Source organism: Nerophis lumbriciformis, linkage group LG13 (genome assembly GCF_033978685.3).
Source record: "Nerophis lumbriciformis linkage group LG13, RoL_Nlum_v2.1, whole genome shotgun sequence".
In the NCBI taxonomy this organism is placed as follows: Eukaryota; Metazoa; Chordata; class Actinopteri; order Syngnathiformes; family Syngnathidae; genus Nerophis; species Nerophis lumbriciformis.
This window is the reverse complement of record NC_084560.2, coordinates 45,539,428-45,560,420: the sequence shown is the minus strand read 5'-3', so window position 1 is coordinate 45,560,420 and position 20,993 is coordinate 45,539,428. Positions and strand designations below refer to the sequence as shown.

The window sequence follows — 20,993 nt, the reverse complement described above, 5'->3', positions numbered from 1 at the left end:
TTAGCCCGAGGATATACAATTATGAAATGTAGATCTAAGTCAGACCTACATAAAGGTTTTTGTTTCCCGTCTCTCCGACCTTCCTAGTGGGAGTTACAGGCAGCGTAGTTTTTTCTTCCTCCTAGGGGGCGCTAGAGCGCAATTTTGAGTTTTGGGGATCGTTTTTTTTTATTAAAAGGCAATTTTCGCAGGTCCTGATGTGTGGGTCAAATATGGTGAGTTTTGAAGCATGTTAAGTGGGTCAAATTAGTGCTCAAAGAGGCGGCGGAAGAAGAAAGAAAGAAAGAAAGAATAATTAAAACTGCAAGCAGCGTTGTTCGGGCCCGCGTATTTGGCAGGTGCTAGTCCTAAGTGTCCCAATACTTTTGTCTACTTTTAGTCTGAAGTGTCCCAAGACTTTTGTCTAGTGTACCTACCTTGTCTGCATTGTGTGGGCACGTTGGTGCTTCCTGCTTTTAAGCAGCCATCTTAAAAAAACAGCATCAGCGCAGCGGGTCTTTGAAGGGTCATAAAATCAAAACCGGAGCAGGTATCACAACTCTTTCACCAACTTTTAATCAGAAGGGTTCAATCTCTCTCATGTTAGTTTGAAGCCGAAACAACAAACGCGCTCAGAGGAGATAATGTTTGAAGAAAGGTGACGGGTTTTTACAAAAATGTTGTGTTGAAGGGGGAATAGCAAACTTCCTGTATATTTTTGCTGGGGGTTGTCAATTTATGAAATGTAGGTCTAAGTGAGACCTACATAGAGGTTTTTCTTTCATGTCTCTCCGACCTTCCCAGTGGGAGTTACAGGCATTTTTGTCATATTTTTCATCCGAGGAGCAGTTTTTTGTGCGTTTTATTAAAAAATTGCTGTAGAGCACAATTTTTAAATTTGGGGTTAGGTTTTTTCATTAGATCGCAATTTTTGCCAGTCCTGATGTGTGCGTTGAGTTCGGTGAGTTTTGAAGCGTGTTAAGAGGGTCAAATTACAGCTCAAAGAGGCAAAAGTGACTGTTTTTAGTACTTTTTTGTCTTGAAGGGGGAATTGCCAACTTCCTGTTGATTTTAGCCCGAGAATGTACTATTATGAAATCTAGATCTGAGTCAGACCTACATAGAGGTTTTTGTTTCATGTCTCTCCGACCTTCCTAGTGGGAGTTACAGGCAGTCTAGTTTTTTTTTTCCTAGGGGGCGCTAGAGCGCAATTTTGAGTTTTTGGGTTAGGTTTTTTTATTAGATCGCAATTTTTGCCAGTCCTGATGTGTGTGTTTAGTTCGGTGAGTTTTGAAGCATGTTAAGGGGGTCAAATTACAGCTCAAAGAGGCAAAAGTGACTGTTTTTAGTACTTTTTTTGTCTTGAAGGGGGAATTGCCAACTTCCTGTTGATTTTAGCCCGAGAATGTACTATTATGAAATGTAGATCTAAGTCAGACCTACATAGAGGTTTTTGTTTCATGTCTCTCCGACCTTCCTAGTGGGAGTTACAGGCAGTCTAGTTTTTTTTTCCTAGGGGGCGCTAGAGCGCAATTTTGAGTTTTTGGGTTAGGTTTTTTCATTAGATCGCAATTTTTGCCAGTCCTGATGTGTGTGTTCAGTTCGGTGAGTTTTGAAGCGTGTTAAGGGGGTCAAATTACAGCTCAAAGAGGCAAAAGTGACTGTTTTTAGTACTTTTTTGTCTTGAAGGGGGAATTGCCAACTTCCTGTTGATTTTAGCCTGAGGATATACAATTATGAAATGTAGATCTAAGTCAGACCTACATAGAGGTTTTTGTTTCTCGTCTCTCCGACCTTCCTAGTGGGAGTTACAGGCAGCGTAGTTTTTTCTTCTTCCTAGGGGGCGCTAGAGCGCAATTTTGAGTTTTGGGGATCGGTTTTTTTTATTAAAAGGCAATTTTCGCAGGTCCTGATGTGTGGGTCAAATATGGTGAGTTTTGAAGCATGTTAAGTGGGTCAAATTAGTGCTCAAAGAGGCGGCGGAAGAAGAAAGAAAGAATAATTAAAGCTGCAAGCAGCGATGGCCGGGACCGACTTTGACGGCACATAAAATCCAAACCGGAGCAGTAATTGAAACTCTTTCGTCAACTTTTAATCAGAAGGGTTCAATCTCTCTCCTGTGCTAGTTTGAAGCCGACACAACAAACACGTTCAGAGGAGATAATGTTTGAAAAAAGGTGACCGGTTTTTACAAAACTTTCGTTTTGAAGGGGGAATTGCAAACTTCCTGTTGATTTTTGCTGGGGGTTGTCAATATATGAAATGTAGGTCTAAGTAAGACCTACATAGAGGTTTTTGTTTCATGTCTCTAAGACATCCGTACTGGAAGTTACAGGCAGTTTTGTCTGAGTTTTCCTCCTAGGAGCAGTTGTGTCTGTGTTTTCTTCCTAGGGGGCGCTAGAGCGCAATTTTAAGTTTTGGGGTTGGATTTTTTATTAAATCGCAATTTTTGCCAGTCCTGATGTGTGTGTCCAGTTTGGTGAGTTTTGAAGCATGTTAAGGGGGTCAAAATACAGCTCAAAGAGGCAAAAGTGACTGTTTTTAGTACTTTTTTGTCTTGAAGGGGGAATTGCCAACTTCCTGTTGATTTTAGCCCGAGAATGTACTATTATGAAATCTAGATCTGAGTCAGACCTACATAGAGGTTTTTGTTTCATGTCTCTCCGACCTTCCTAGTGGGAGTTACAGGCAGTCTAGTTTTTTTTTTCCTAGGGGGCGCTAGAGCGCAATTTTGAGTTTTTGGGTTAGGTTTTTTTATTAGATCGCAATTTTTGCCAGTCCTGATGTGTGTGTTTAGTTCGGTGAGTTTTGAAGCGTGTTAAGGGGGTCAAATTACAGCTCAAAGAGGCAAAAGTGACTGTTTTTAGTACTTTTTTGTCTTGAAGGGGGAATTGCCAACTTCCTGTTGATTTTAGCCCGAGGATATACAATTATGAAATGTAGATCTAAGTCAGACCTACATAAAGGTTTTTGTTTCTCGTCTCTCCGACCTTCCTTCCTAGTGGGAGTTACAGGCAGCGTAGTTTTTTCTTCTTCCTAGGGGGCGCTAGAGCGCAATTTTGAGTTTTGGGGATCGTTTTTTTTATTAAAAGGCAATTTTCGCAGGTCCTGATGTGTGGGTCAAATATGGTGAGTTTTGAAGCATGTTAAGTGGGTCAAATTACAGTTTAATGTGGCGGCGGAAGAAGAAAGAAAGAAAGAAAGAATAATAAAACCTTACAATAATTAAAGCTGCAAGCAGCGATGGACGGGACCAACTTTGACAGCACATAAAATCCAAACCGGAGCAGTAATTAAAACTCTTTGGTCAACTTTTAATCAGAAGGGTTCGATCTCTCTCCTGTGCTAGTTTGAAGCCAACACGACAAACGTGCTCAGAGGAGATAATGTTTGAAAAAAGGTGACCGGTTTTTACAAAACGTTTGTTTTGAAGGGGGAATTGCAAACTTCCTGTTGATTTTTGCTGGGGGTTGTCAATATATGAAATGGAGGTCTAAGTGAGACCTACATAGAGGTTTTTTTTTCATGTCTCTAAGACATTCCTACTGGAAGTTACAGGCAGTTTTGTCTGAGTTTTCTTCCTAGGAGCAGTTGTGTCTGTGTTTTCTTCCTAGGGGGCGCTAGAGCGCAATTTTAAATTTTGGGGTTGGCTTTTTTATTAGATCACAGTTTTTGCCAGTACTGATGTGTGTGTCCAGTTTAGTGAGTTTTGAAGCATGTTAAGGGGGTCAAATTATAGCTCAAAGAGGCAAAAGTGACTGTTTTTACAAAACTTTTGTTTTGAAGGGGGAATTGCCAACTTCCTGTTGATTTTTGCTGAAGGATGTCAATGTATGAAATCTAGGTCTAAGTCAGACCTACATAGAAGGTTTTTGTTTCATGTCTCTACGACATTCCTACCGGAAGTTACAAGCAGTTTTGTCTGTGTTTTTTCCTAGGGGGCGCTAGAGCGCAATTCTGAGTTTTGGGGTTTGGTTTTTTATTAGATGGCAATTTTCGCCAGTCCTGATGTGTGTGTCAAATATGGTGAGTTTTGAAGCATGTTAAGGGGGTCAAATTACAGCTCAAAGGGGCGGCGGAATAATAATAATAGAACCTTACAATTACAATAGGATCCTCTGTCCCAAAGGGACATTGCGGTCCCTAACAATAGGTCCTTATGTCCCATTGCATAAGGACTCCGAAGGGAGTCCTTTTGCAATGGGCCATTGTGGGCCCTAATAAAAACTAGAACAGCCAAATAGCTAAAACTAGTATGCATATATCTAAAAAAAAAAACTTGTTTAAAAAAAAAAAAAAAAAAGGGTTTTTAAGCCTTTTCAGTCTGTGGTGCCCTCAGGTGGTCAGGGAGAGCAATATTTTTGCCTTCTTCAAGTGTAAAAAAACAGTGAGCTTCGCTTCGATCGCACGCGACGCCACAAAAAGCCAAAGAAAAAGGAAAACCGATGCATGACCAGTCATTTTTACGTGTATTACGATTTATGCAAACAGATTTCCTTTTTTTTTTTAATTTTTGAAAAATAATAATTTTTCCTTTCCCCCCCCGCAGATGATAACCTCATGTGCACGCCCACAGCCAGAGATAGCTACGAGCGCTTGTCACTGGCCGGGCAGACTCTCCCTCCAGGCTTCCCCTCGCCATTTCTCTTCCCAGACGGACTGTCGTCAATAGAGACGCTCCTTACCAACATTCAGGTAATCTTTTTTTTTTTATTAAAAAAAACACTTTGTTTCCTTTTTGCCCTCAGTCTCCTCCTGGATAATTGAGGACATATGCTAACATTAGCGTACCCTGTTGCTGTGCCTTAGTTCTGCAAGCTGCACAGTCTTCACTTTGATGCAGCGCTTCTGTTTTTTTTTATATGCCCTCAGTCTCCTCTTGGATAACATTCAGGGTAGGATAGGATGGACTTTTATTTAACCCACAAGGATAACATTTGAGAACATATGCCTACATTTGCCTACCCCGCTTTTGTTGTTTTAATGCCCTCAGTCTCTTCTTGGATAATATATGAGGACATATGCTAACATTAGCCTACCCTGTTGCTGTGCCTTAGTTCTGCAAGCTGCAATGTTAAACTGCACACTGCAGCGCTTCTGTTTTTATTTATGCCCTCAGTCTCCTCTTGGATAACATTTAGGGTAGGATAGGATGGACTTTTATTTAACCCACAAGGATAACATTTGAGAACATATACCTACATTTGCCTACCCCGCTTTTGTTGTTTTAATGCCCTCAGTCTCTTCTTGGATAATATTTGAGGACATATGCTGCTGCTGTGCCTTAGTTCTGCAAGCTGCAGTGTTAAACTGCACAGTCTTCACTTTGATGCAGCGCTTCTGTTCTTTATGCCCTCAGTCTCTGTTTGGATAACATTCAGGGTAGGATAGGACAGACATTTATTTAGCCCACAAGGATAACATTTGAGGACATATGCCTACATTGGCCTACCTTTTGCTGCCCTGCTTTTGTTGTTTTGATGCCCTCAGTCTCTTCTTGGATAACATTTGAGGACATATGCTAACATTAGCCTACCCTGTTGCTGTGCCTTAGTTCTGCAAGCTGCAGTGTTAAACTGCACAGTCTTCACTTTGATGCAGCGCTTCTTTTCTTTATGCCCTCAGTCTCCTCTTGGATAACATTTAGGGTAGGATAGGATGGACTTTTATTTAACCCACAAGGATAACATTTGAGGACATATGCCTACATTTGCCTACCCTTTTCCTGCCCCGCTTTTGTTGTTTTGATGCCCTCAGTCTCTTCTTGGATAACATTTGAGGACATATGCTAACATTAGCCTACCCTGTTGCTGTGCCTTAGTTCTGCAAGCTGCAGTGTTAAAGTACACAGTCCTCACTTTGATGCAGCGCTTCTGTTCTTTATGCCCTCAGTCTCTGTTTGGATAACATTCAGGGTAGGATAGGACAGACATTTATTTAACCCACAAGGATAACATTTGAGGACATATGCCTACATTGGCCTACCTTTTGCTGCCCCGCTTTTGTTGTTTTAATGCCCTCAGTCTCTTCTTGGATAATATTTGAGGACATATGCTAACATTAGCCTACCCTGTTGCTGTGCCTTAGTTCTGCAAGCTGCAGTGTTAAACTACACAGTCTTCACTTTGCTGCAGTGCTTCTGTTTTTTTATGCCCTCAGTCTCTTCTTGGATAACATTCAGTGTAGGATAGGACAGACATTTATTTAACCCACAAGGATAACATTTGAGGACATTTGCCTACATTGGCCTACCTTTTGCTGCCCTGCTTTTGTTGTTTTGATGCCCTCAGTCTCTTCTTGGCTAACATTTGAGGACATATGCTAACATTAGCCTACCCTGTTGCTGTGCCTTAGTTCTACAAGATGCAGTGTTAAACTACACAGTCCTCACTTTGATGCAGCGCTTCTTTTCTTTATGCCCTCAGTCTCTGTTTGGATAACATTCAGGGTAGGATAGGACAGACATTTATTTAACCCACAAGGATAACATTTGAGGACATATGCCTACATTGGCCTACTTTTTGCTGCCCCGCTTTTGTTGTTTTGATGCCCTCAGTCTCTTCTAGGATAACATTTAGGATAGGATAGACTATTATTTATCCCACAAGGATAACATTTGTGCACATATGCTAACATGAGCCTACCGTGTTGCTGTGCCCTAGTTCTGGAAGCTGCAGCGTAAAAAGAAACATTTTTTTAATGCCCTCAGTGTCCTCTTGAATAACATTTGAGGACATCTTTGCTAACATACGCTTTAGCTGTGCCTTAGTTCTGGACTGTTTAGCTTTACAGTCTTCACTTGGCTGCAGCCCTTCTGTTTTTTGATGCCCTCTGTCTCTTCATGGATAACATTTGAGGTAATATGCTAACATTAGCCTACCCTGTTTGCTCCAGTGCTGTTGTTTTCTTGCTGCCCTCGGTCTCCTCTTGGATAACATTGAAGGACAAATGTCCGATTGGCTTACTAAAAAATGTCGGGTTAAAAAAATAACCCAATTTTAACCCAACCGCTGGTTCAGAAAAGGACGAACCCCTTATCTGGGTTATTTTAACTCAACATTTTGGGTTAATTTTTTCAACCCAACTTTTGCGTGGAATTATTTAACCCAAAATTTGAGTTATGCTAACTCAATGTTGGGTGATTGTAAATAATGTTAATCCATAATAAAATTCCCGTCAAGAAAAAAGTAACTTTTTAATAATTGTAAAAAAAAAGCCTTTTACCCAAAAATGCGTTACTCGTTGAAAAACAACCCAAAAATGGTTCATAAAATAATACTTTTCTAACCCAATAAATAGATTGCTATTCGTAAAAATAACTCCAAAAAGTAAGGAGTAGTCACCCAAATATTTACTTGAGTAAATGTTGTGAAAAAACTACTCAAGTACTGAGTAACTGATGAGTAACCTGTTCGTTTAATGAGGACGGCAACAAATAATGCACAAAAACATAAAAATAGCAATGAGCAAATTCAGAGCCAGGAATATATCTCAAGCAACTAAAACAATAATATCCATCCATCCATCCATCTTCTTCCGCTTATCCGAGGTCGGGTCGCGGGGGCAGCAGCCTAAGCAGGGAAGCCCAGACTTCCCTCTCCCCAGCCACTTCGTCCAGCTCCTCCCGGGGGATCCCGAGGCGTTCCCAGGCCAGCCGGGAGACATAGTCTTCCCAACGTGTCCTGGGTCTTCCCCGTGGCCTCCTACCGGTCGGACGTGCCCTAAACACCTCCCTAGAGAGGCGTTCGGGTGGCATCCTGACCAGATGCCCGAACCACCTCATCTGGCTCCTCTCCATGTGGAGGAGCAGCGGCTTTACTTTGAGCTCCCCCCGAATGACAGAGCTTCTCACCCTATCTCTAAGGGAGAGCCCCGCCACTCGGCGGAGGAAACTCATTTCGGCCGCTTGTACCCGTGATCTTGTCATTTCGGTCATGACCCAAAGCTCATGACCATAGGTGAGGATGGGAACGTAGATCGACCGGTAAATTGAGAGCTTTGCCTTCCGGCTCAGCTCCTTCTTCACCACAACGGATCGATACAGCGTCCGCATTACTGAAGACGCCGCACCGATCCGCCTGTCGATCTCACGATCCACTCTTCCCTCACTCGTGAACAAGACTCCGAGGTACTTGAACTCCTCCACTTGGGGCAAGATCTCCTCCCCAACCCGGAGATGGCACTCCACCCTTTTCCGGGAGAGAACCATGGACTCGGACTTGGAGTTGCTGATTCCCATCCCAGTCGCTTCACACTCGGCTGCGAACCGATCCAGTGAGAGCTGAAGATCTTGGCCGGAGGAAGCCATCAGGACCACATCATCTGCAAATAGCAGTGACCTAATCCTGCAGCCACCAAACCAGATCCCCTCAACGCCCTGACTGCGCCTAGAAATTCTGTCCATAAAGGTTATGAACAGAATGGGTGACAAAGGGCAGCCTTGGCGGAGTCCAACCCTCACTGGAAACGTGTCCGACTTACTGCCGGCAATGCGGACCAAGCTCTGACACTGATTATACAGGGAACGAACTGCCACAATAAGACAGTCCGTTACCCCATACTCTCTGAGCACTCCCCACAGGACTTCCCGGGGTACACGGTCGAATGCCTTCTCCAAGTCCACAAAACACATGTAGACTGGTTGGGCAAACTCCCATGCACCCTCAAGGACCCTGCCCAGATTATAGTGCTGGTCCACAGTTCCACGACCAGGACGAAAACCACACTGTTCCTCCTGAATCCAAGGTTCGACTATCCAGCGTAGCCTCCTCTCCAGTACACCTGAATAGACCTTACCGGGAAGGCTGAGGAGTGTGATCCCACGATAGTTGGAACACACCCTCCGGTTCCCCTTCTTAAAGAGAGGAACCACCACCCCGGTCTGCCAATCCAGAGGTACCGCCCCCGATGTCCACGAGATGTTGCAGAGTCTTGTCAACCAAGACAGCCCCACAACATCCAGAGCCTTAAGGAACTCCGGGCGGATCTCATCCACCACCGGGGCCTTGCCACCGAGGAGCTTTTTAACTACCTCGGCAACCTCATTTAATATATATTAAATAATAATACATTAACATAAAAAAAATTGAGCCACAATAACTTAACAGCACCATAGGCTCAGTAGGCAGAGATTACAAAGGAAAATAACAAGTTAGCCTTTACGCAAACCATAAACTGATAGGTGTGGGCTGCACCTGGGAACACACTGTGCAGTTGATTGGTGTTTCTATGCATGTGTGAGTGTGTGTGTGTCTGATGGATAAAAATCCGTAGCGAGTAGCGAGCTGAATGTAGATAAATGGAGCGCAGTAAAAGTAGCATTTCTTCTCTATAAATATACTCGAGTAAAAGTAAAAGTATGTTGCATTAAAACTACTCTTAGAAGTACAATTTATCCCAAAAGTTACTCAAGTAGATGTAACGGAGTAAATGTAGCGCGTTACTACCCACCTCTGAACGCTGCTGTCAGGCCCGGCCCTAACCAATCTGGCGCCCTAGGCAAGATTTTAGGTGGCGCCCCCCCCACATCGGCAGTGAAGTGTATATACTCACAAGAAACCGAATAGCTTTGTCTTTGACCTTTTTTTTTACTTAAAGAAAGCAAATTAACAATCAGAATAGTTAACAAGATAAAAAAAATATATGAATAAATAAAGGAATGTAAAAAATAAAAAATGAATATATGAAATACAATATTTTTTACATACATATTGCTTAATTAACATTAATGATGTGCACTTTAACAACTATCAATCAATCAATCAATCAATGTTTATTTATATAGCCCTAAATCACAAGTGTCTCAAAGGGCTGCACAAGCCACAACGACATCCTCGGTATAGCCCACATAAGGGCAAGGAAAAACTCACCCCAGTGGGACGTCGATGTGAATGACTATGAGAAACCTTGGAGAGGACCGCATATGTGGGTAACCCCCCCCCCTCTAGGGAGACCGAATGCAATGGATGTCGAGTGGGTCTAACATAATATTGTGAGAGTCCAGTCCATAGTGGATCCAACATAATAGTAAGAGTCCAGTCCACAGTGGGGTCAGCAGGAAACCATCCCGAGCGGAGACGGGTCAGCAGCGCAGAGATGTTCCCAACCAATATACAGGCGAGCGGTCCACCCCGGGTCCCGACCCCGGACAGCCAGCACCCCATCCATGGCCACCGGATCTGTGTGTCTTCCCCTCCACAAGGGATAGGGGGGAGCAGAGGAGAAAAGAAAAGAAACGGCAGATCAACTGGTCTAAAAAAAAGGGGGGCTATTCAAAGGCTAGAGTATACAAATGAGTTTTGAGATGGGACTTAAATGTTTCTACTGAGGTAGCATCTCTAATTGTTACCGGGAGGGCATTCCATAGTGCTGGAGCCCGAATAGAAAACGCTCTACAGCCCGCAGACTTTTTTTGGGCTCTGGGAATCACTAATAAGCCGGAGTTCTTTGAACGCAGATTTCTTGCCGGGACATATGGTACAATACAATCGGTAAGATAGGCTGGAGCTAGACCGTGTAGTATTTTATACGTAAGTAGTAAAACCTTAAAGTCGCATCTTAAGTGCACAGGAAGCCAGTGCAGGTGAGCCAGTATAGGCGTAATATGATCAAACTTTCTTGTTCTTGTCAAAAGTCTAGCAGCCGCATTTTGTACCAACTGTAATCTTTTAATGCTAGACATAGGGAGACCCGAAAATAATACGTTACAGTAATCGAGACGAGACGTAACGAACGCATGAATAACTAGGCTTACAACTATACCTAATATATAAAGGGGTGGAAAAGTGACTATTACCTGCAGGGCAAACATTAGCTAACCAGAAGGCAATAACAATGTAAACAAAAAACACCTGCTTAAAAGATCTAATACAAATGTCCCTGAGGAATGTAAGGTGGGAGTACTGTAATTACCTAACGTTACATTATTATTTTCCATAACAATTTAGCCCCCTCCACAATATTAACCCGACGTTAAAACAGAACTAGCTATTTATTGATTAGCAATTGCCGAATCATGTAACATTAGCTTAATGCTAAAAAGCCAGGTTACTATCACATTCTGTAACAGACAAATAATTTCATGTAGGCTAACGTTACCTACCTGCTACCTCTGTCTTTTCTCTTTTTTCTTCCCTGGGCACCTGACAGTTTTGGCCGTTTTGACATCTTGTGTTGATTTTTTGATGTGGTGACATCCAAAAAGAGTCATGATACGGGAAGGGAGGGGGCGGCGTAATGTTGTAACAAATAATATTTCTATTAAATAGGCTTTACTTTGCATTTTAATTAACGTGGGATTATTTTTTGTATTTAGAAATAATAGTACCAACATTTGTGGCACTGGCGTGGCGCCCCCTGATGGACGGCGCCCTTAGCATTTGCCTATACGGCCTATGCCACGGGCCGGCCCTGGCTGCTGTGACAGTTGCCCTCAGTCTCCTCTGGGATAAGACGTGGTGTGGAAGTAAATACAGGAGATACTAACACGATGGTGCTCGCAGGGCCTGCTGAAGGTGGCCATCGACAACGCCCGGGCTCAGGAGAAGCAGGTCCAGCTGGAGAAGACGGAGCTGAAGATGGAGCTGTTCCGCGAGCGGGAACTCCGGGAGACTCTGGAGAAGCAGCTGGCCATGGAGCAGAAGAACAGAGGTGAGAAAAGGAGACAAACAATGGAGCTTCATTCTTTGAAATAAGTTCTCCAGGAGATGATTTCTGGTCTTTGCTCTCTTAGCCATCATCCAGAAGCGCCTGAAGAAGGAGAAGAAGGCAAAGAGGAAACTGCAAGAAGCTCTGGAATACGAATCCAAGAGGAGAGAGCAGATGGAGCAGACTTTCAAGCAGCCGTCACCGGCCGACAGCATGCGCTCGCTCAACGGTCAGTAAAACTTCATTAGACTTCTTTTCATTTTATTGCTCCACTTGGCTCCCCCTGCAGCTTTTTTCTTCTACGTTACAACTTTGTCTGCATAAAATGAGCCCTTTGTCTGTAAAATTCCACTTAATTCTTGTAAGATAACACTTTGTCAAAAAATTTATCTTTTTCTGAGGAAAACAATCTGTAAAAAATATGACTTTATTCGCGTATTACAGCAACTTTTTACCGGAAAATTGATTGATTGATTGAGACTTTTATTAGTAGATTCTGTACAATTGACCAGTAAATGGTAACACCCCAATAAGTTTTTACACTTGTTTAAGTCGGGGTCCAAATGCAACTTATTCTTCTAATATATACCACTTCTGTGCTTGTGATATTACGACTTTTTAGGGAGGAAATATGTTACTTGTTTTACTGGCAAAATACTACCGTTTTCATGTAATAGAATAGAAAGTACTTTATTGAGCCCTGGGGGAAATTCAGCACCACAGTTCGCTCACAATAGACAATAATAAATAATATAATATATTATATATATTATATATAATATATAATAATAAAATTAGCTATTAACTAATAATAATCAATTAATATTATTATAATAACTATTATGTCATCATTTGTTCATAATAATTTTGTCTGGAAGGAAAAAAATAGGATTACGACTTTTGTGCCCATAAAATTGCGACTTTCTGGGGAAGAAATGTATATTATTTTTTCCGAAAAAATTACCACTTTATTTTGGTAAAATAAGACCTTTATTTTTGTAATACAACAATTTTTATTTTGGGGATGATGAAATTATGACTTTTGTGCTTGTAAAACATGTTTTTTTTTTGTAAAAATATAGCTTATTTTTCTAAAACAATTACCACTTTATTCTGGTAAAATAAGAATTTTGTTTTTGTAAAACAACAATTTTTAATTTGGGGGATGATGAATTAATTACTTTTGTGCTTGTAAAACATGTTTCTTTTTGTAAAAATATAGCTTATTTTTCCTAAAAAATTACCACTTTATTTTGGTAAAATAAGAACTTTGTTTTTGAGGATGATGAAATTATGACTTTTGTGCTTGTAAAACACGTTTTTTTTCTTAAAAATATAGCTTATTTTCCTGTAAAAATTACCACTTTATTTTGGTAAAATAAGACCTTTATTTTTGTAATACAACAATTTTTATTTTGGGGGATGATGAAATTGTGACTTTTGTGCTTGTAAAACACGTACATTTTTAAAGAATATAGCTTATTTTTCAGAAAAAAATGGTTTTTTCAATTATTTTTATTTATTCTGTGGTTATCTTGCTTTTGTCTGGGGAAAAAAAAACGTTCTTGTCAGAAAAAAATAAGACTTTATTCTGTAATGTTTGTTTGGGGAAATATGTAACTTGTTTTACTGGGAAAATACTAATTTTTTCTTGTAAAATTAGAACTATTATGTCATAACTTGTTCATAATTATTTTGTCTGGGAGGAAAAAAATAGGATTACGACTTTTGTGCCCGTAAAATTGCGGCTTTCTGGGGAAGAAATGTGCAACTTATTTTTTCCTAAAAAATTACCACTTTATTTTGGTAAAATAAGAACTTTGTTTTTGAGGATGATGAAATTATGACTTTTGTGCTTGTAAAACACGTTTTTTTTCTTAAAAATATAGCTTATTTTCCTGTAAAAATTACCACTTTATTTTGGTAAAATAAGAATTTTATTTTTGTAAAACAACAATTTTTAATTTGGGGGATGATGAATTAATTACTTTTGTGCTTGTAAAACATGTTTCTTTTTGTAAAAATATAGCTTATTTTTCTAAAACAATTGCCACTTTATTCTGGTAAAATAAGAACTTTCTTTTTGTAATACAACAATTTTTATTTTGGGGGATGATGAAATTGTGACTTTTGTGCTTGTAAAACACGTTAATTTTTGAAGAATATAGCTTATTTTTCAGGAAAAAAATGTTTTTTCAATTCTTTTTATTTATTCTGTGGTTATCTTGCTTTTGTCTGGGGAAAAAAAAACGTTCTTATCAGAAAAAAATAAGACTTTATTCTGTAATGTTTGTTTGGGGAAATATGTAACTTGTTAAATACTACTTTTTTCTTGTAAAATTAGAACTATTATGTCATAACTTGTTCATAATTATTTTGTCTGGAAGGAAAAAATAGGATTACGACTTTTGTGCCCATAAAATTGCGACTTTCTGGGGATGAAATGTATAATTTTTTTTTTCGAAAAAATTTCCACTTTATTTTGGTAAAATAAGAACTTTATTTTTGTAATACAACAATTTTTATTTTGGGGGATGATGAAATTGTGACTTTTGTGCTTGTAAAACACGTACATTTTTGAAGAATATAGCTTATTTTTCAGAAAAAAATGTTTTTTTCAATTATTTATATTTATTCTGTCAATCAATCAATCAATGTTTATTTATATAGCCCTAAATCACAAGTGTCTCAAAGGGCTGCACAAGCCACAACGACATCCTCGGTACAAAGCCCACATAAATAAAGTGGTAATTGTTTTAGAAAAATAAGCTATATTTTTACAAAAAAAAACATGTTTTATATGTGTGGTTATCTTGCTTTTGTCTGGGGGAAAAAAAAACGTTCTTATCAGAAAAAAATAAGACTTTATTCTGTAATGTTTGTTTGGGGAAATACTACTTTTTTCTTGTAAAATTAGAACTATTATGTCATAACTTGTTCACAATTATTTTGTCTGGGAGGAAAAAAATAGGATTACGACTTTTGTGCCCGTAAAATTGCGGCTTTCTGGGGAAGAAATGTGCAACTTATTTTTTCCTAAAAAATTACCACTTTATGTTGGTAAAATAAGAACTTTGTTTTTGTAATGCAAAAATGTGTGTTTTTATTCCACTTAATTCTTGTAAGATAACTCTTTGTCAAAAAATTTATCTTTTTCTGAGGAAAACAATGTCTTTATCTGTAAAAAAAAATATGACTTTATTCACGTATTACAGCAACTTTTTACGGAGGAAATATGTTACTTGTTTTACTGGGAAAATACTACCGTTTTCGTGTAATAGAATAGAATAGAAAGTACTTTATTGATCCCTGGGGGAAATTCAGCACCACAGTTCGCTCACAATAGACAAGAATAATAATAAATTAAAGCTGCAAGCAGCGTTGTTCGGGCCCGCGTATTTGGCAGGTGCTAGTCCTAAGTGTCCCAATACTTTTGTCTACTTTTAGTCTGAAGTGTCCCAAGACTTTTGTCTAGTGTACCTACCTTGTCTGCATTGTGTGGGCACGTTGGTGCTTCCTGCTTTTAAGCAGCCATCTTAAAAAAACAGCAGCGCAGCGGGTCTTTGAAGGGTCATAAAATCAAAACCGGAGCAGTTATAAAAAAAAGCGCTTCTGTTGTTGTAATCACAAGGGTTCAATCTCTCTCCTGTGTTAGTTTGAAGGCGAAACGACAAACGCGCTCAGAGGAGTTCGTTTTTGAAGGAAGGTGACCGGTTTTAAAAAAAAAATTATTTTGAAGGGGGAATAGCAAACTTCCTGTTGATTTTTGCTGGGGGTTGTCAATTTATGAAATGTATGTCTAAGTGAGACCTACATAGAGGTTTTTGTTTCATGTCTCTCCGACCTTCCCAGTGGGAGTTACAGGCAGTTTTGTCAGATTTGTCATCCGAGGAGCAGTTTTTTGTGCGTTTTATAAAAAAAATTGCTGTAGAGCACAATTTTTAGATTTGGGGTTAGGTTTTTTCATTAGATCACAGTTTTAGCCAGTCCTGATGTGTGTGTTAAGTTTGGTGAGTTTTGAAGCATGTTAAAGGGGGTCAAATTACAGCTCAAAGAGGCAAAAGTGACTGTTTTTAGTACTTTTTTGTCTTGAAGGGGGAATTGCCAACTTCCTGTTGATTTTAGCCCGAGGATATACAATTGTGAAATGTAGATCTAAGTCAGACCTACATAAAGGTTTTAAAGCGTAGTTTTTTCTTCTTCCTAGGGGGCGCTAGAGCGCAATTTTGAGTTTTGGGGTTTGGTTTTTTTATTAAAAGGCAATTTTCGCAGGTCCTGATGTGTGGGTCAAATATGGTGAGTTTTGAAGCATGTTAAGTGGGTCAAATTAGTGCTCAAAGAGGCGGCGGAAGAAGAAAGAAAGAATAATAAAACCTTAGAATAACAATAGGTCCTTATGTCCCATTGCGGGCCCTAATAATATAACATATATAATATATAATAATAAAATTAGCTATTAACTAATAATAATCAATTAATATTATTATAATAACTATTATGTCATCATTTGTTCATAATAATTTTGTATGGAAGGAAAAAATAGGATTACGACTTTTGTGCCTATAAAATTGCTACTTTCTGGGGAAGAAATGTATATTATTTTTTCCGAAAAAATTACCACTTTATGTTGGTAAAATAAGAACTTTGTTTTTGTAATGCAAAAATGTGTGTTTTTGGGGATGATGAAATTATGACTTTTGTGCTTGTAAAACATGTTTTTTTTTGTAAAAAATATAGCTTATTTTTCTAAAACAATTACCACTTTATTCTGGTAAAATAAGAATTTTATTTTTGGAAAACAATTTTTTATTTGGGGGATGATGAATTAATTACTTTTGTGCTTGTAAAACATGTTTCTTTTTGTAAAAATATAGCTTATTTTTCTGAAAAAATTACCACTTTATTTTTGTAATACAAAACATTTTATTTTGGGGGATGAGGAAATTATTACTTTAGTGCTTGTAAAACATGTTTCTTTTCGGAAGAATATAGCTTATTTTTCTGAAAAACTTACCACTTTATTTTTGTAATACAAAACATTTTATTTTGGGGGATGATGAAATTATTACTTTAGTGCTTGTAAAACATGTTTCTTTTCGAAGAATATAGCTTATTTTTGCAGAATTTTTCAAATTTTCAATTAAATGTATTTATTCTGCTTTTGTCTGGGGAAAAAAATAACTTTGTTATCAGAAAAAAATAAGACTTTATTCTGTAATGTTGTAACTTTCGTGTTTGTAAACTGACTACTTTCTGTTTGGGGGAAAATAAAAATAAACACATTTTTATTCTTGTAATATTCCGATTTTTTTTTTGCTTGTAAAATGACAAACTCTTGTTGAGGGAAAAATATATTGTGTTTTCTAGGGAAAGTAAAAAAAAAAAAAAAATTGTATTTGTATAATATTCCAACATTTGTGCTTGTAAAATGATTACTTTTGTTTGGGGGGGAAACTATATTGTATTTTACTGGGAAAATAGAAAAGAAAATAGATAAAATAACTTATATTCTTGTAACATTGGGAATTTTGTCTGGAAAAAATAACATTTCAAATTGTGCGCTTGTAAAATTAACTTTTTGAAAATATAAAGAGCTGTACTAGAATATAAATACTATTTTATTCTCATAAATTAATATTTATTCTGGTAATATCACACCTTTATTCTTATAATACTAAGACTAGAATATAAGACTTTTGTGCCCATAAAACTAGAAGAAATATAGCTTTTTTTTCCTGGGGAAAAAAAAATACAATTTTGTTTTCGTAAAATACGAACATTTATTTTTTTGTCTTGAAAAAAAAATGTGGCTTTATTCTCATAAGATTATTGCTTTTATTTCAGTTGAAAAAATAAGATGATAACTTCAACGAATGTAAAAGTAATTTTGTATTTTTGCGGGGACAAAATACTGGGGTTTTTTTGGTGCAAAATAGGACATTTTGTGGGGGAAATCATACATAATATTTGTATTAACGAGTGTGAAATTAAAATGTATGATAGGGGGAAAACTATATTGTATTTTACTGGGAAAATAGAAAAGAAAATAGATAAAATAACTTATATTCTTGTAACATTGGGAATTTTGTCCGGAAAAAATGTCTGTATTTATGTAACATTTCAAATTGTGCGCTTGTAAAATTAACTTTTTGAAAATATAAAGAGCTGTACTAGAATATAAATACTATTTTATTCTCATAAATTAATATTTATTCTGGTAATATCACAACTTTATTCTTATAATACTAAGACTAGAATATAAGACTTTTGTGCCCATAAAACTAGAAGAAATATAGCTTTTTTTTCCTGGGGAAAAAAATAAAATTTTGTTTTCGTAAAATACGAACATTTATTTTTTTGTCTTGAAAAAAAAATGTGGCTATATTCTCATAAGATTATTGCTTTTATTTCAGTTGAAAAAATAAGATGATAACTTTAACGAATGTAAAAGTAACTTTGTATTTTTACTGGGTTTTTTTGGTGCAAAATAGGACATTTTGTGGGGGGAATCATACATGATATTTGTATTAACGAGTGTGAAATTAAAATGTATGATAATATACAAGATGTCATAAAGTCTCCTTATAATTTACCAAATTTATCGAAAGAGCAAATATTTGGAACGAATGCGATTAACGCCGATTGATTTGAAATCCACATTTTAAATTGTAAGGAGACTTGAACACAGCTTGTGCATGAAAAAAAAGAAGTGTTGTTATTTGTTACTCCAAAGAGTGTAAAAGTGTTGCATTTGTGTACTCACACTCACCTGCAGGCGGCCAGGCTGACTTTGCGACGTCAGGGTGGATGTTTAACGGCGCTGATCTCTTTTCTCCCGCAGACGCTCTGACCCCTGAGATGGAGAGCGAGCGCAGCGGTGGAAGAACAGATGCTGAAAGGACAATACAAGGTACACGGCCTCACATGAGACTATAAATCTTTTCTTCTTTCTAGCGCACACACACACACACACACACATTCTTGTATTTCTTACCTTCTTGGGACCTCTGAAAAATGCCTACCTCTTTAGGAACACCCTTTCTAGATATCTAAAGATTTATATTTACAACATTAATAATATATACAGTACATACTAATATAAAAAAGCTTGTTGTCAAAAATGAGTTTGAATTTCACAAGAAAAAGGTCACAATTTCACAAGAAAAACTTGGAATTTTGGCAGTATTATAAAAAAAAGTCGGAATTTTACTTAACGCATGTAAAAATGTTACAAGAAAAACTGAACATTTGTGCAATATTATGATAAAAGTTGGAATTTTACACAATAGCAGTCGCGATTTTACAAGAAAAGCTTAACATTTTGGCAATTTTATGAAAAGAGTCATCATTTTACTATACAAAAGTCGCAATTTTATAATCAATCAATTAATCAATCAATGTTTACTTATGTAGCCCTAAATCACAAGATTTGTATTTACAACATTAATAATATATACAGTACATACTAATATAAAAAAGCTTGTTGTCAAAAATTAGTTTGAATTTCACAAGAAAAAGGTCACAATTTCACAAGAAAAACTTGGAATTTTGGCAGTATTATAATAAAAGTCGTAATTTTACTCAACGCATGTAAAAATGTTACAAGAAAAACTGAATATTTGTGCAATATTATGATAAAAGTTGGAATTTTACTCAATAGCAGTCGCAATTTTACAAGAAAAGCTTAACATTTTGGCAATTTTATGAAAAGAGTCATAATTTTACTATACAAAAGTCGCAATTTGATAATCAATCAATCAATGTTTACTTATGTAGCCCTAAATCACAAGATTTGTATTTACAACATTAATAATATATACAGTACATACTAATATAAAAAAGCTTGTTGTCAAAAATGAGTTTGAATTTCACAAGAAAAAGGTCACAATTTCACAAGAAAAACGTAGAATGTTGGCAGTATTATAATAAAAGTCGTAATTTTACTCAACGCATGTAAAAATGTTATAAGAAAAGCTGAACATTTGTGCAATATTATGATAAAATTTGGAATTTTACTCAATAGCAGTTGCAATTTTACAAGAAAAGCTGAACATTTTGGCAATTTTATGAAAAGAGTCGTAATTTTACTCGACAAAAGTCGCAATTTTATAATCAATCAATTAATCAATGTTTACTTATGTAGCCCTAAATCACAAGATTTGTATTTACAACATTAATAATATATACAGTACATACTAATATAAAAAAGCTTGTTGTCAAAAATGAGTTTGAATTTCACAAGAAAAAGGTCACAATTTCACAAGAAAAACTTGGAATTTTGGCAGTATTATAAAAAAAAGTCGTAATTTTACTTAACGCATGTAAAAATGTTACAAGAAAAACTGAACATTTGTGCAATATTATGATAAAAGTTGGAATTTTACTCAATAGCAGTCGCAATTTTACAAGAAAAGCTTAACATTTTGGCAATTTTATGAAAAGAGTCGTAATTTTACTATACAAAAGTCGCAATTTTATAATCAATCAATGTTTACTTATGTAGCCCTAAATCACAAGATTTGTATTTACAACATTAATAATATATACAGTACATACTAATATAAAAAAGCTTGTTGTCAAAAATGAGTTTGAATTTCACAAGAAAAAGGTCACAATTTCACAAGAAAAACTCAGAATGTTGGCAGTATTATAATAAAAGTCGTAATTTTACTCAACGCATGTAAAAATGTTACAAGAAAAACAGAACATTTGTGCAATATTATGATAAAAGTTGGAATTTTACTCAATAGCAGTTGCAATTTTACAAGAAAAGCTTAACATTTTGGCAATTTTATGAAAAGAGTCATAATTTTACTAGACAAAAGTCGCAATTTTATAATCAATCAATTAATCAATCAATGTTTACTTATGTAGCCCTAAATCACAAGATTTGTATTTACAACATTAATAATATATACAGTACATACTAATATAAAAAAGCTTGTTGTCAAAAATGAGTTTGAATTTCACAAGAAAAAGGTCACAATTTCACAAGAAAAACTCAGAATGTTGGCAGTATTATAATAAAAGTCGTAATTTTACTCAACGCATGTAAAAATGTTACAAGAAAAACTGAACATTTGTGCAATATTATGATAAAAGTTGGAATTTTACTCAATAGCAGTCGCAGTTTTACAAGAAAAGCTTAACATTTTGGCAATTTTATGAAAAGAGTCATAATTTTACTATACAAAAGCCGCAATTTTATAATCAATCAATGTTTACTTATGTAGCCCTAAATCACAAGATTTGTATTTACAACATTAATAATACATACAGTACATACTAATATAAAAAAGCTTGTTGTCAAAAATGAGTTTGAATTTCACAAGAAAAAGGTCACAATTTCACAAGAAAAACGTAGAATG

At 36.8% G+C, this 20,993-nt stretch overlaps 1 protein-coding gene across 3 annotated transcripts in view; it reads left to right on the top strand.

Moving 5' to 3' along the window:
• Nucleotides 1–20,993, top strand: part of dachd (dachshund d) — a 570,949-nt gene that overhangs the window by 515,072 nt on the left and 34,884 nt on the right. For all 3 annotated transcript variants that reach the window (XR_012050790.1, XM_061970732.2, XM_061970731.2), the window contains exons 7-10: nucleotides 4,529–4,674; nucleotides 11,481–11,628; nucleotides 11,711–11,854; nucleotides 18,467–18,535. Coding sequence is in view for 2 of the 3 variants with exons in the window: in XM_061970732.2 (XP_061826716.2) it covers nucleotides 4,529–4,674; nucleotides 11,481–11,628; nucleotides 11,711–11,854; nucleotides 18,467–18,535 (507 nt within the window). In the remaining variant the exon portion in view is untranslated. The remainder of the gene's footprint in view (nucleotides 1–4,528; nucleotides 4,675–11,480; nucleotides 11,629–11,710; nucleotides 11,855–18,466; nucleotides 18,536–20,993) is intronic.